The sequence below is a fragment of the Grammomys surdaster genome, unplaced genomic scaffold, assembly GCF_004785775.1.
Source record: "Grammomys surdaster isolate TR1022 unplaced genomic scaffold, NIH_TR_1.0 65, whole genome shotgun sequence".
NCBI lineage: Eukaryota > Metazoa > Chordata > Mammalia > Rodentia > Muridae > Grammomys > Grammomys surdaster.
Window position 1 is genome coordinate 2,006,950 of NW_021604567.1, and position 13,069 is coordinate 2,020,018.

General features: G+C 37.2%; 1 protein-coding gene across 8 annotated transcripts in view; it reads right to left on the minus strand.

Moving 5' to 3' along the window:
* Positions 1-13,069, minus strand: part of Mycbp2 (MYC binding protein 2) — a 227,615-nt gene that overhangs the window by 22,801 nt on the left and 191,745 nt on the right. For 5 of the 8 annotated variants that reach the window (XM_028771203.1, XM_028771212.1, XM_028771221.1 and 2 more), the window contains 9 exons: positions 10,672-10,829; positions 8,928-9,127; positions 7,974-8,123; positions 6,307-6,467; positions 5,249-5,405; positions 4,847-5,071; positions 2,855-2,920; positions 1,403-1,642; positions 869-967 (listed from right to left, as the gene is read on the minus strand). In XM_028771203.1, the coding sequence (XP_028627036.1) occupies positions 869-967; positions 1,403-1,642; positions 2,855-2,920; positions 4,847-5,071; positions 5,249-5,405; positions 6,307-6,467; positions 7,974-8,123; positions 8,928-9,127; positions 10,672-10,829 (1,456 nt within the window). The remainder of the gene's footprint in view (positions 1-868; positions 968-1,402; positions 1,643-2,854; positions 2,921-4,846; positions 5,072-5,248; positions 5,406-6,306; positions 6,468-7,973; positions 8,124-8,927; positions 9,128-10,671; positions 10,830-13,069) is intronic. The other 3 variants (XM_028771185.1, XM_028771195.1, XM_028771178.1) reach the window with 3 other exon arrangements.

The window sequence follows — 13,069 nt, forward strand, 5'->3', positions numbered from 1 at the left end:
TGTGCTGTGTACCTATCATCTTCTAATGCTATTGCTATATCATTATTATTATTGAAAAACTACCTATATACCAATAACACATTGATTAAAGTTCATAGCACTGATTATTCTACTGAATGACAGTTAAGCAGTTAACATAAGAGAAATATGTAAGAATATCCATTCTGAGGTAAATGCTCAGCAGACTAGGGAAAGAAGAAAACACCCTCAATCTCATTAACAGCGTCTAAAAAAAAAAAACAACAAAAAAAACCAAAACATAAAAAAAACCTTCTAATAACATCAGGCTTTCTTTCTGGATCGAGAACGAGGCAAGCTGCCTGTCCTGCAGCTCCGCTCCATGTGACGACAGTGCAGTGTCTTACCGAAAGGAACACAAGAGGTTGACTCTCTCCTCTTAGATGGACTGTTTCAGTTAAACATAAGCCTTACGTGTAAGCCTTATGTGTAGATAAACGTAAGATAAAAAACCACGAGGCAGAAGCACAGATAGAGTAGCATCAACTTTAGCAGAGGGAAAGTTGTTTTCTCTTTGGGGAAGTTGTAAAGAAGTTTCCTCCTATTGTCAGCTAGAGCACAGAGGGAAAATGCAATGGAGAAGGCAGTGTGACCCCAAGGATGCCAACAGCAATCAGCAAGCACCTCACAGAGCAGCTTCCACAGATGGAAACTTCCAGCTTGCTCAGATATGGAGAGGTGAGTTAGTTTCAGGTAACTCCTTTACCTTCCTTCTAATGCGAGTTAAGAAAAAAAATATCCAGACATGCCCATATACCCATTAAAATGTAAAGGAACCCAAGAGTTGGTTGTCTTACCAAAAGTAAGAAAATGAAAATGAGAAACAAAATTTTAGTCTACAAATAAATACATTGTATACTTTTTCCTCTCCTTCAGGTGATGACAGGAGCGCCTTTTCCTCTTGCTCTGGTGTAGGTTCAGCATCTCCAGAGATGAGCTTTCCAAACACCTGACAAAGAACAGAGGCAGGTGACAAAGAGTTAATGTAGCACTGCTCCTAGAAAGCTGGAGGACTATCTAATTCTGGAGGGTTTTAATTAGTTATTTATTTTGAAGCAGGATGTAATTCTGTAGCCTTGGCTGGCCTGGAACTCATAATGTAGTCCAGGCTGTCCTGAACTTTGTGGCAATCCTTTTGTCTTAGCCTCTAAAGTGCCAGGACAGTAGGCTTAGCCCCCACACTGAGCGGATTCTCAAGGGTTCCTTCTAATACAGCATCTCTATCCATCCCACTAATACTACTTCTCTGAAATTGCAAATTCAACATTAGATACTGGTAATGGCCTAAAAGAAGTGAACATGGGCTATATTTAAAATCAGAAAGTTATAATAAAATTTCTGCCATACTCTCAAAACATAGGTCAGTTTACTCGAGCTCACTCACTTGAGAGGTGATGAGTCTGAACACTCGGAGCGTCTCGGCCTCACAGCTCCTTTGCTGAGCCACACTGGCTGAGATCTGGCCAGCGATTTTTGTGCTTTCACCGTCTTTCCAACCCAGGACTTTTACTTGTCGAACTCTTAATGTATTTTCTGGGCCCTTTAATTCAATTTTGATGATGTGATTATCCCCTCCTGGGAGTTCACTTGTTACCCAACCAATGTGCCTGGAATCCAAATCGACCTGGTGGAGCAGAAAAAGGACAGGCACCTGATACACCAGAATCATCTCTTTATCGCTGCCCTGAGCCTAGCATCGGTAACAGAAAGCTCAAACAAACAGCTGCACTGACAGTAGAGATTATCAGGTCATTCCCATTACCCTATTTAAGGTTTTGTGAGGAGACAGAACAAAGAAGAAAGTGAGGTTAACACAGGTTGAGAGAGTTTCTGGAGGTGACGGGGCTGAGAACTGATACGGGCCTGACTACCATATGGTTTCCCTGTATAAACTCTGTGAGCAAACTCTTACAGAGTTTACATGATTCCCCTCTACTGGCTCTCAGGAGAAACACATAAGTAATGAGGTCCTGCTCATGCATCTTCACAGTAAACACCACACAGGGAAATGGTATTTTTATTGTGCTGATATTTCAGATGAGTGTTTGTGGATCAAGGACTGAATGTCAATACATAGCAAAATGGTTTTGACACTACTGCGCCAATGAAATTAAAATTATTCGCATTATATTTGATAACCAAGAAGGAACCTACAGCCTCCTAGATGATTTATTTAGACATTTGTTACTTTAACTATGTCAACACTTCCAAAAAGAGAAGTTAAGTGTGGAAATCAAAACAAAACAAAACTACTTTTAGAATAATTTCTTAGACTCTAGTATTTAAATATTTTCATCTTAACTCTCAATATGATTGGAGAGAAGAAAATTCAAAGAAACTTCTTGACTTTTGGATTAGGAAGTAAACCTGGAAGAAAAGCTCTGATAAGGGTTTAGTTATGTAAATTCCTGAGTTTGTGCATAATCTCCGACCTGTGCCCAGATATGGCTTCATTTCTACAATTGCTTTATAAACTGATTTCCAACAGATAGAGCTGCTGAAGTAGAAGCCATGCTTGTGTTTTCTTGGCTCTTGTTTAGGCTAACAATCAGTTTTTACCTAAGTGGTGGTAAGTGAAGTTTCTGGTTGTGAATCAGTGAACTTAAAGGTATTCAAGTCTTCAAAGAACAATGGGAAGTTGCAGACTGTAGGCTCCTGACTGAGGGCATTTAAAGAAATAGTGGGGTGCGATCCAGCATTGGGATGGTACTTCTTGGCTACAGACTAGGTTCAGTTTACTGTTTTCTCTAGAAATGATTTATGCTATCTTGGTAGTATGACAAAACTGAAATGCAACAGCGAGAGCTGAGAAAAGGCAAGATGACATGTTAGTTACCTGCTTTATTCTGCACAAGTCTTCTACTGCTTTACCAGTTAAGAAGGTCATCGAGGTAACTTTATTCTATAACAGAAATTCAAAATAGTTATACTATGTTTCTTCTTGGAGCCTTTACATATATAATAATGTCTTCCAGTCTGCAGATGCCACACTATTGCTGCACGTGGGCTGTCAGTCCTCACAGACTCCATCCCACGTATCCAGTCAACCACAGTGCCGACAGCTCCAGTCATCTCTAAGATTTTAGCCTCTGTGTAATTTCTCAGTTTGACTTTCCCAGTTTTAACCAAATTCCAAACCTTCAAATTCTGTATCTTCATGTAGTGTCTAACAATTCTACTCGCCCTGTTCTGTTTCTCAAGTACATGACAGGAAGCTTCCGTAACTAACAGATACCCATGTGTGCCATCATTACTGTATGGCTTTGGAAAAGAACATTTTAGTAAGGTGAACTCTATTCCTTCAAAGAGCTCAGCAAACCAGGGAAGGCAATGCTCACACAGGAAATAACTATCCAACAGTACCAGTGCATGTCTCAGTACAGGAAGTCAGCCACCCCTAGAGTTGAGTAGTTTTATGCTAAGCACATGAAAAGAATGGACAAGCATTAATTCCTCTTGAGCTGTTTATTACGAATTGTAACTCAAAGCAACAAACGCTGTAGATTAGGCTCACTGGTGGCTTGTTGGAAGGCAAAGCAATGTATTTGCTCAAGGATGTCTCTTAAAAGGAAAGCAGATGTTATGTGAAGGGTTTTTGGTTTTCACAATAAATATTGTTATAAAGTATCTCTACTTAACAAATATAGAAATTCAATTTGATTATAATAATCATTGTGAAAAGTGTATGCGTCAAAGATAAGTTCGCAGTCAGCAGTAAAACCTAGCCAGTAAAGTTTTGAGTTTTTCCTGTAAGATAAACTATTTGTACCTATAGGAAGTTCCTGTTTATGAAAAGGAAATAAGTTTGTGCTATGTTAGCTTACGCCCCATTTTCTTATTTGGCATGAGGGAAGCACTGAACCTGCACTGATGCCGGGAGCCGGGAGCCGGGAGCCGGGAGCCGGGAGCCAGGAGCCGGGGTTGGGAGGATGGTGGATCGCTGCACTTGGCTTGAAGAGGGACGGATGTGCTTAGCTTTACATCCAGGTTATTTGAGCCAAAACCCCACTATTTTCTTTTTTTTTTTTTTCAGCAAAATCAGTACGCAAATGGGTGGGTTTATAGTCAGCAATGGTTCATGGGAGTCCACTAAAACCATCTGCTAGAAAGCCTCATCTACTCAGAAGCAAAAATTCAAAGTACTCTTCCTCAAGACTAAGGACAGAAGCAGCCGTCTGGCAGCTGATGCTATTTTCCGGCTCAAGTGATAGGATTCTTTTTTGCTCTTTGGTGCCTTTTATGGAAGAATGTTTTAATTCAGATGAACCATTCTGTTAGAGAGATTAGGGTGGGGGAACTGTAAATCATGAATATTTAAATTAGTTCAGGGACTGTCCACCTCTAGCCCTAAGGACTGAGGGTGTGAAGCAGAAGCCAGAAACTATACTGTGGGCCAAAGTATCTTAGTTACCATTAGAGCACTATAAACAAATGAAACAGAACAAGATACCTGAAGAAAACCAGTAGAGGAAAGAGTAATTTTTATCCAGGAGCTGTAATCCAAAGAGGGTTTCTCTGCTGAGTCTTAAGATTGTGGGACACATTTTAAAGGAAATTCCAGGCAAAGGGAATTAATTGCTTAAGCAACAGCATAGAAATAGAAAATACTACTTGAAGATTTTAATCTTGTTCAGCTGTAGCCAAATCAGACCTTTTTTTTTTTTTTTTTTTTTTTTAATTTATAGCCCATAGTGTTTCCAGACATAGAAATCTGTTCTTAGATTTAGGATTTGAGGATTATAAAAATGTTTAGTTGAAGAATTTCCCCCAAAACTAAACCTTTTAGTTTAAAAGAACTAATAAGCCAGAAATTAAATTTCCTTCTTACCCCTAGATCCCGGGAATTGTCCACATGAACAGATACATAACGTGCATTAATTCCCTTCACACAGTTGATAGTGATGTTTTTAGTTTTGTTTTTATCTTCATCTCCTGATTCCCAAAAGGTTTCTGTGGAGCCATCTGTCAAACTGCCAATCATGGCAGGTCGACTTGATGTTTTTATGTCAACGATGCTGGTCAAATCCTTTAAGCACATAACTATGCATAATTCCTAACAGAAAGAAATGAAAACATTCATAGTATTATAAATGCAATGTTTTGTGATGAAAAAAAATAAGCATTCAGTAGTAAACACTATAATCAGCTGTGTATGACTCATTTATAGTTTGCCTTTTCCCAAACTTAGCACCGGTAGCTACTACAACAGACACATAAGCAAGCCGCTGACCTGGCTCATGGCTTCAAAGCCAGACTGGACACTGATACTGAAGCTCTCCTCACTGTCTCCATCATCTGACTTTGACAAGATGTTATTGATATGATGGAAGACATTGCTCTGATGGAGGAACTGGTGGTCAGACTGCTTGAACTTGAGGCTCCAGCATCTAAAAGTATAAACAATATACAAAGTAATTATTTCCTAGGACTACCTACGAGTTTGCAGAGAAGCTACTACACTTTGTAGTAGATATATCAAGAGAAATTTACTTTTGTAAAACACTAAACATTGAAAATTTTCATGTATATATATTTTTATTTGTTTTGAGAAATAAAGGTAATTTAACAAGGTAAGTTCTAAAAAAAATTTACCATATATATATATTTTGCCATGGAGGTCAAGACCACACAGCAAAAATGAATCTGTTGTAAGAATAAGCATTATAGCAACTGTGATAGCTCTCTCAATTTCTGTGTGATAATTCCATAATAATTTTGGGGGATACAACATTTCTTGCCTTTCAAAAATCTTATGAAGATTACAAAAAAAACCTGTTTTCTACTGGCCTTATCATTAGGGACATAGGTAACCTAATCTTTCCCATCAGCTTCTTATACACACTCCATGGAAGATCTATTTATCTCCATAGTCTACTGAATCAGTCGAAAAATACAGTTCATAGTGTAATGTAATGCCACATTCTCAACACAGTAAGATATTACTTAAGGTAGTTTTAAAATTGTATACACATAACTTGAATCTAGAATCTGCTTTCAAGCCCCTTCCAACTTTGTTTTGCTTTCTGAGATTTTATTTTCATTCTCTTTACTGGTCACAGTGAAACAGGAGCAGAAAAGTGAACCAGAAGGTTTTAGCAACCGTGTGGGGACTAGATACTAGCCAAAAAGAAAAAGGTTATAAATTAGGACACAAGAGGGCAGTCACCATTTCCACAATTTAGGAATTCTTTGCATCTTGCCATTTAAACAATTTTTTTCAAGTATTCAGCACTTTGCATATTTCATAAAATCATTTTTTTCTATTAGGATACTTTGGTGAAAAAATACCTTAAAGCCATTTGCTGCAATGAACTGCCACTAGGGAGGGACATCATAAGATCAGAGATGGTCTGAAGTAACCGGTGAAATGTATGTGGCAGAGGGTGAGCAGCTTCGCCTGCAATCACTATATCTGACAGTGGGTGTTCACATACTCGTGTGTCCTTCTCCTAAGATGAAAATTCAAAGTGAGTTTATCAGTTGGAAGAAATATTTAAAAAACAATAATCTTATATAAGTATAACTTGTATGTACAGTATGTAAAATTTCTAATGTATTTGTAACATTTCTAGAGAAAACTGATAAGGTAAATAACAAGTAAAATGAGCAAACAAATGAACAGCACATATACACTTCAATTCTAGGATACTTACATATCATTGGAAGATGAATACAGCTGTAGATACATGTATCTGTATGCATATATATGTATATTCAAGCATATATATATTCTATGTATGTGTTTACATATTTAAAATAATGCATGTTTAGAAGTGGAGTACTCCTACTTCATAGGACTTTTTATGTACATTAGACAATAATAGACAATTTACAACATGATCATGACTTATTACCTATGTACACAAATACAATATTCTGGTCAATGGTATCCCACGAGTGGAAACAGTGCATTTTCCTCATTAGTCTACCTCAGAACAATCATTTTGTTTGCCTGTTTGTTTTTACAAGCTCTGCAATGAACCACATATTCACATAATAGGAAGCTAACAGAAGTGTAATAACTAACTTAAAAAAGGTGAATTTGCATAGCTTTTGCTGAATTTTTCTCCCAGAGGTGGTTACTACACAGCATATATGAGCTCCTTTGTTTTCCCATCCTGTTGCTGATAGGTGCTTATCAATGTATGTCAATGAGCTAAGTAAAACACAGCTGTGCTGTTGCTTCTTTCTTTGTCTACTCAAGAAAGAACATCACACAAGTTCTAGTTTACACTATCTCTTGCTGAGCCATGTTATGTTTTATTCTCTATCTAGATTAGGTAAAGGCTTTGCACCCGTGAGGTGGTTAGACTGGTCATTTCTGACTCTGCTTTACATTTGAACACTATACTCCCTGATAAGGGAGCAAATGTTCAAATGTAAAGTGCCCTATTTGGGGGGACATCACATTCATCCCATTTGTTGCTAGGCTAGAAAGGAAAGCTTTCCAGGTCTAGATTCGCTATGTACTAGTGATGCCGATGGTAATACTGCCATACATCTTCTGCTTGCTTGCTTGACAATGACATTCAATGAGAAACCAGATGTGTTTCAGCATCTTTGCCAGACAGAAAACTTTTACTAAGTATGGCTAACATTTTGCCCATACTATCATTGTATTGTTGTTTTTCAAGTCAAATTATCTGTCAGTTATTTCATGTAAAACATTACATACTACACCACTAGAAAGCATAATACTTAGGTCCTATAAAAATATGGAATTGTGGCCATATAGCCATGCATATATAGGAAGCACTACTTGGACTCTCCGGTTGTTATTAGCACTAACAACGAAACAGGAGGAGAAGTGGAGTGGGTTGCACTAGGAACAGCTGGAGGGAAGTAGTGGTGGATGGGTGCGATTGGTATATATTATATAAATTCATAAAACTTTCAAAGAATAAAATATATGTTTAAAAAGGGAAAACATAGAATGAGAAGGAGCAAACACCCACTTGCTCTGCATTTTCTTTATTGGATTTATTATCCTCATCCTCATCTTCCTCTGCTTCTACTGGAGAAGGAGTCAGTGCCGCCACAAAGTGCCAGAGAATATCATGCAGAGACGTTGTTTGGATGACATTACAGAGAAGCCAGTTGAATGCCTGAGTAAACCGAGGCACAAAATGAAAGGGGAAATGTGAGTTAAGATATGTAAGCGGTTTGTTGTTGTTGTTGTTTTTAAAATATTATTTAAAGATAAACATGTTAGAAAATGTGGCCCTTGTTTCACTGAAAAAGCACTGAATCTGAAATAGTCAATTCTGGTGTTAATAAAAAAAAAAGAGCAACAAGGAAATCCTGTTTACAAACTACAATGAAAATTCTTTTTAATATCAATTTATTTTATTCTAGGCATTTTTTTCTAACTAGCATTTAAAACTAATATAGAATGTTTTCCAAGTTCTATACAAACAGCCATTTACTTAACTTTATTATTTTCAACAATGAATGTAACAAGGTATTTACCACATTCTTGTTAAAAAAAAAAAAAAGAAACATTTACTATCTACAGGTCTAGGAAAAACTTCATCCGTGTTCCAGAAAATGGAAGCCTAGATAAGCTAGTATTGGGAAATTTCTTACTCAAAAGCCCTATTCAACTTCTTTGCATGATATGTCATTGTATTCTAGTGAACTGTCCTGAATACAAAAAGGTTTAAAAGATTACCTCCTATTCAAGTAATAAAGCTGTATAAAAATAAAAATTTAGCAGCATTACATGTAAAATTCCAAATTAATTTTTTCATAAACTTTATATTATTTTGATGTGAACACTTTTTCCCCCATTAGGCACATGGCTTTAATTTGATGTAATTTGTCTGGTAAAAAAAAAAGTGTCATCATTAAATAGAATTACTGTATATTTGTGTAATGCATGGATAATAATTTCATCAAAGTATTCATACCTCCATAGCAAACACACGGCAAGCCGACTTCCTTAAGGCCTGCTTCATTGCTATCTCAAGCCCTTCCAGATCATGATGCTGTATAACGAAGGCTAGAACTGGCCACTGGAAATTTCGCTCTCCTTTGGAGAGTGAGCTGTGGGCTGATATGAGCCGGGAGAGCTCAGGTGATGGATGGCGCAAGAGGGAAGACCCGACTTCTGAAGGAAATAATAGTTAGCAATCTTCATAGACAGTAAACATTAATACTAATGTATTAAATACTGAAATATCTTCATAGGTAGTAAACAACTAATGTACTAAATACTGAAATGTCTAGCATACTCACTTTAAAGTCTTTTGTTTTTACACATGACACAAGTCATAACAATTTCAGTTATGGTAAGGGAGCAACCATACCCTGTAACTGTCTTACTTTCTTAGAGCTACAGAGTATGTTGAACAGGTAGGTTTTGAATGAAAAGCTGAATCTAAAGGTCATACTTCCTGCAGCACTATAAAAGCCAAGTAGCTTGTATTCTACCTGAAATCTACACCTCTTGTCCTTAATTTCCTACAAGGCTGAGTAAAAGCATGTTATGTATATACGTAAAGTATGTGAAAAGATGGTTAGCTATAACTGTCAACAGGCACAATCCCCGGGAAGGGCGTCTCAATGAGGAATGGTGTGGATTAGGTTGCATAAGGGTATTCCTGTGAGGGGTTTTCTTAGTTGGCTTAATTTCATTGAAAAGACCTACCCTGAATGGAAGCGGCACCATTATTAACACTGAATGAAAAGGAGAGAGCTCACTGAGCACCAGCACACATGGATTAATAAACAATGTGCTCCTGATAGTAGAAGGGATGTGACTGGCTTAGCTGGTTGTGAGCCAAATAAACCCTTCTCCATTGAGTTGCTTTTGCCAAGGTATTTTATCATAGCAACAGGAGATAAAACTAAGGCAGTGTTCTCAATCCAAACTCTAATATTTATTGAAGAAACCTACAAATTGTCTACTGGTGCTCAACAATATTTTTTCTGGTGATCTTCAATATTAACATAACAGTATGGTTCCTTCAATCCATGAACTTGAGAGGCTAAGACAAGTTTGTGGCAAGCCTGGGTAACATAGTGTCTAAGATTAAAAGCAAAGGATAAGAATGCTCATAAATTGCAATTGGTCCAGATTACATAAAAACAAAACAAAACAAAACAAAAAAAACAACAAAAAATTCAGTAGATAGAAGTTATTCACATCTTTGAAGTTTTCTCTCTTCAGAACCATGGTGACATAGGAGTTCTAAGCTTCTATGGACGGTGAGAAATAACTGAGTGCTTAAGCACAACTGGACCTGCTGGGTCATGACACTTAGTGAAGGGATAATGAGAGCAGTATGTGGGGCTAGCTACCTACCAAGATTTTATAAGTCAGTTCTGATCTAAATACCTATTCTCACTGAGATATAAAAAAGGTAGGTGCTTTTATGACTGGGTCAGATAAAAGTACTGTTTATCCCAAACTAAAACCAATGCACCAATGCAGTGCTTTCCCTTCAGGTATTACATCTTAAAAATTATCTGCAAAGAAAACAATTTTCTTTCTTTCTTTCTTTCTTTCTTTCTTTCTTTCTTTCTTTCTTTCCTTCCTTCCTTCCTTCCTTCCTTCCTTCCTTCCTTCCTTCCTTCCTCCCTCCCTCCCTCCCTTCCTTCTTTTGTATGTTTATCTGGCAGTTTGATCATTCAACCTGCCATTATACCTACCAGTGTCTCCACTGTTGACTCTTCTTCTAGGGATGGCTTTAACTCGTGCAGGTAAAATGGAATGTTGTTTATCATATTCAGAAGCAACAACTGAGTATGACCTTTGGAAGACGGTTCTCTTAGCCAGGTCCGTGTCGGTTATGGGGCTAGTTTCCAAACTGCAGATATGGAAAGAACAGAGGGAAACGCTGATGGGAAGGAAGCAAGTGCGTCAGGTGCATTTCCTTTGTAGTAATGAGTCAGATGTCTGACTCCAAGGAGGTTCCACAGGCATGAAGACATGTGCTGCACAGACATACATCCAGGCACTCATACACACAAAGTGAACATAAAATCTCAAAAAAGGAGAATGTAATCTTTTCCAACAATATGATATTCTGAATGCTTTCAGAACTGTATCTTAAAACTTACACTTTTCTTAAATTGTTGGTATCTCAAATGAAAAGGAAGGTACCAAATTTCCTAACTTTTTGTTTATCAAGATTATTTCATGTGCATGCATATTTTGTCTGCATACATGTACATCATGTGTATGCTGTGTGCCTACAGAGGCCAGAAGAGTGTGAGAGAGATCAACCAGAATTGGAGCTACAGGTGGCGGTGAGCTACACTGTGCATGCTGGAAACTTGATCTGGGTTTTCTACAACAGCCAGTGCTCTTAACACTTAACCTCCAGCTCCGTAACTTAAAATTCAAAGTTTGAAGATATTCAGAGGGGCAAAAACAAGAAGGAATAATCCTAAACACAGAGAGAAATGACCATTATATAAGGAAAAATGATTAATAAAATGATGCTTATTCATTATAGATGCTTGAATATGGCTAAATGAGGTTTGACATTCTCCAGAGGAAGTGCTGTCAAGAGTGCATGGCTGCACCAGAGTGCAACGAAGGTGAGAGCTATACTTATCTGTGGGTATAAGAATACGTTTTTAGTATTCCGATAGAAAATATATTGGTTTAGGAATGTGGATTCTCTTCCAGAATCCATGATCTCTCCAGTCTCTACCAGTAGGTAGCTGGCTGGGTTTACAATACCAGCATGAATTCTCTCCTTCTGAGCAGCTGCAACTAGCCACCAAGGTAATGAAGATAGGCAATCAGTGGCTGCTGGAGGAAGCTTGAGCACCCTGAAAGTAAATCCAATTCTAAATGGTCAACTCTAAATATATACACTAATGCAAAACAGCAAATGAACTCAGGAGGGGACGTGTGTGTATGTGGACACATGCACACACAATATACAAACAATAAACAAGGGGGAATGCATTTGAGAGAAAGTAGGGGCAATGGAGGAACTGGAGAGGGAGAGATAGTCTTTGAAACATGGTTTTCATTAATTATTGATGTTATTTCATTAACTTATAGTTAATCTTGGGTTTCTAATAGGACAGAATTTAAAACACCACCACCACCACCACCACCACCACCACCACCACCACATTATGGCCTCATATGTACTTAGGTTCTCAAGTTTTTTGTTTTCAAGTATATCTGATTCAAATATATGCATATCTGACTTTAGGTAAACTTCTAAGGTAACATTTTATTTATTTTAAAACTTCAGAAGACATGTAAAATTGTTTTTCTCATCCAAAATTATGATACAAAATTTGAATTCTACTTAACGTTCCTTTTGCAAGACGACTTGTTTTCCTTGCTCAGATACTTGAAATATTCCTATTTTTGTTGTTGTTTGGTTGTTCTGAGTTTTGGGAACTTAATATATTAATATTTACCATAAAAGATTCTCATTCTATTTCAGTATTGCTTAATTTTTGGGACCTCTGGTCCATTGTAATATCAGAAACTTTTCCTTTAGCCATACAACTTCCCTTCTATAAATTTCTAATTAATACTTTAGTTTTTAAAAGTGCTGGTCTGTCATTTTAGCATTGCAATGCATCATTTTACTTCAAATGGCTTTTTAATCTTATTTCCACATTTGAGCTTTTATTATTATTAAGTTTAAGTCATAATCATCATCATCTTCTTCTTCTTTTTTACTATAAAGTACTTGGAGAATTTTTCCTTCATTTTTTCTTCATTTCCTTTAGGTGAACTTTTCTTCCAGATTGGTATTATTATTATTTACTATTATCAATGATAAACCAGTTTTGTTTCCCAGCTTGATCTAATAATGTATTGTGGATTTTCTTGGCCTTCTGTTCCCAATCATACTTGATACATATTATTCCTCCCAGAGATAACACAAGGCGTTACTTTCTATCATAAGGCAGAGAGTGCTCTGTGGACCTTAGCAGCAACCAGCTATAAAGCACAGAGATGCAGACACTGGGTGCATGATTACAAGACACAGTCTTGACCTCTGTCTGAGCTCTGTATTCTTTCCCTTCATCTACTGTTCTATAAGCTGAAAGGTCATTTAGCTTCTTA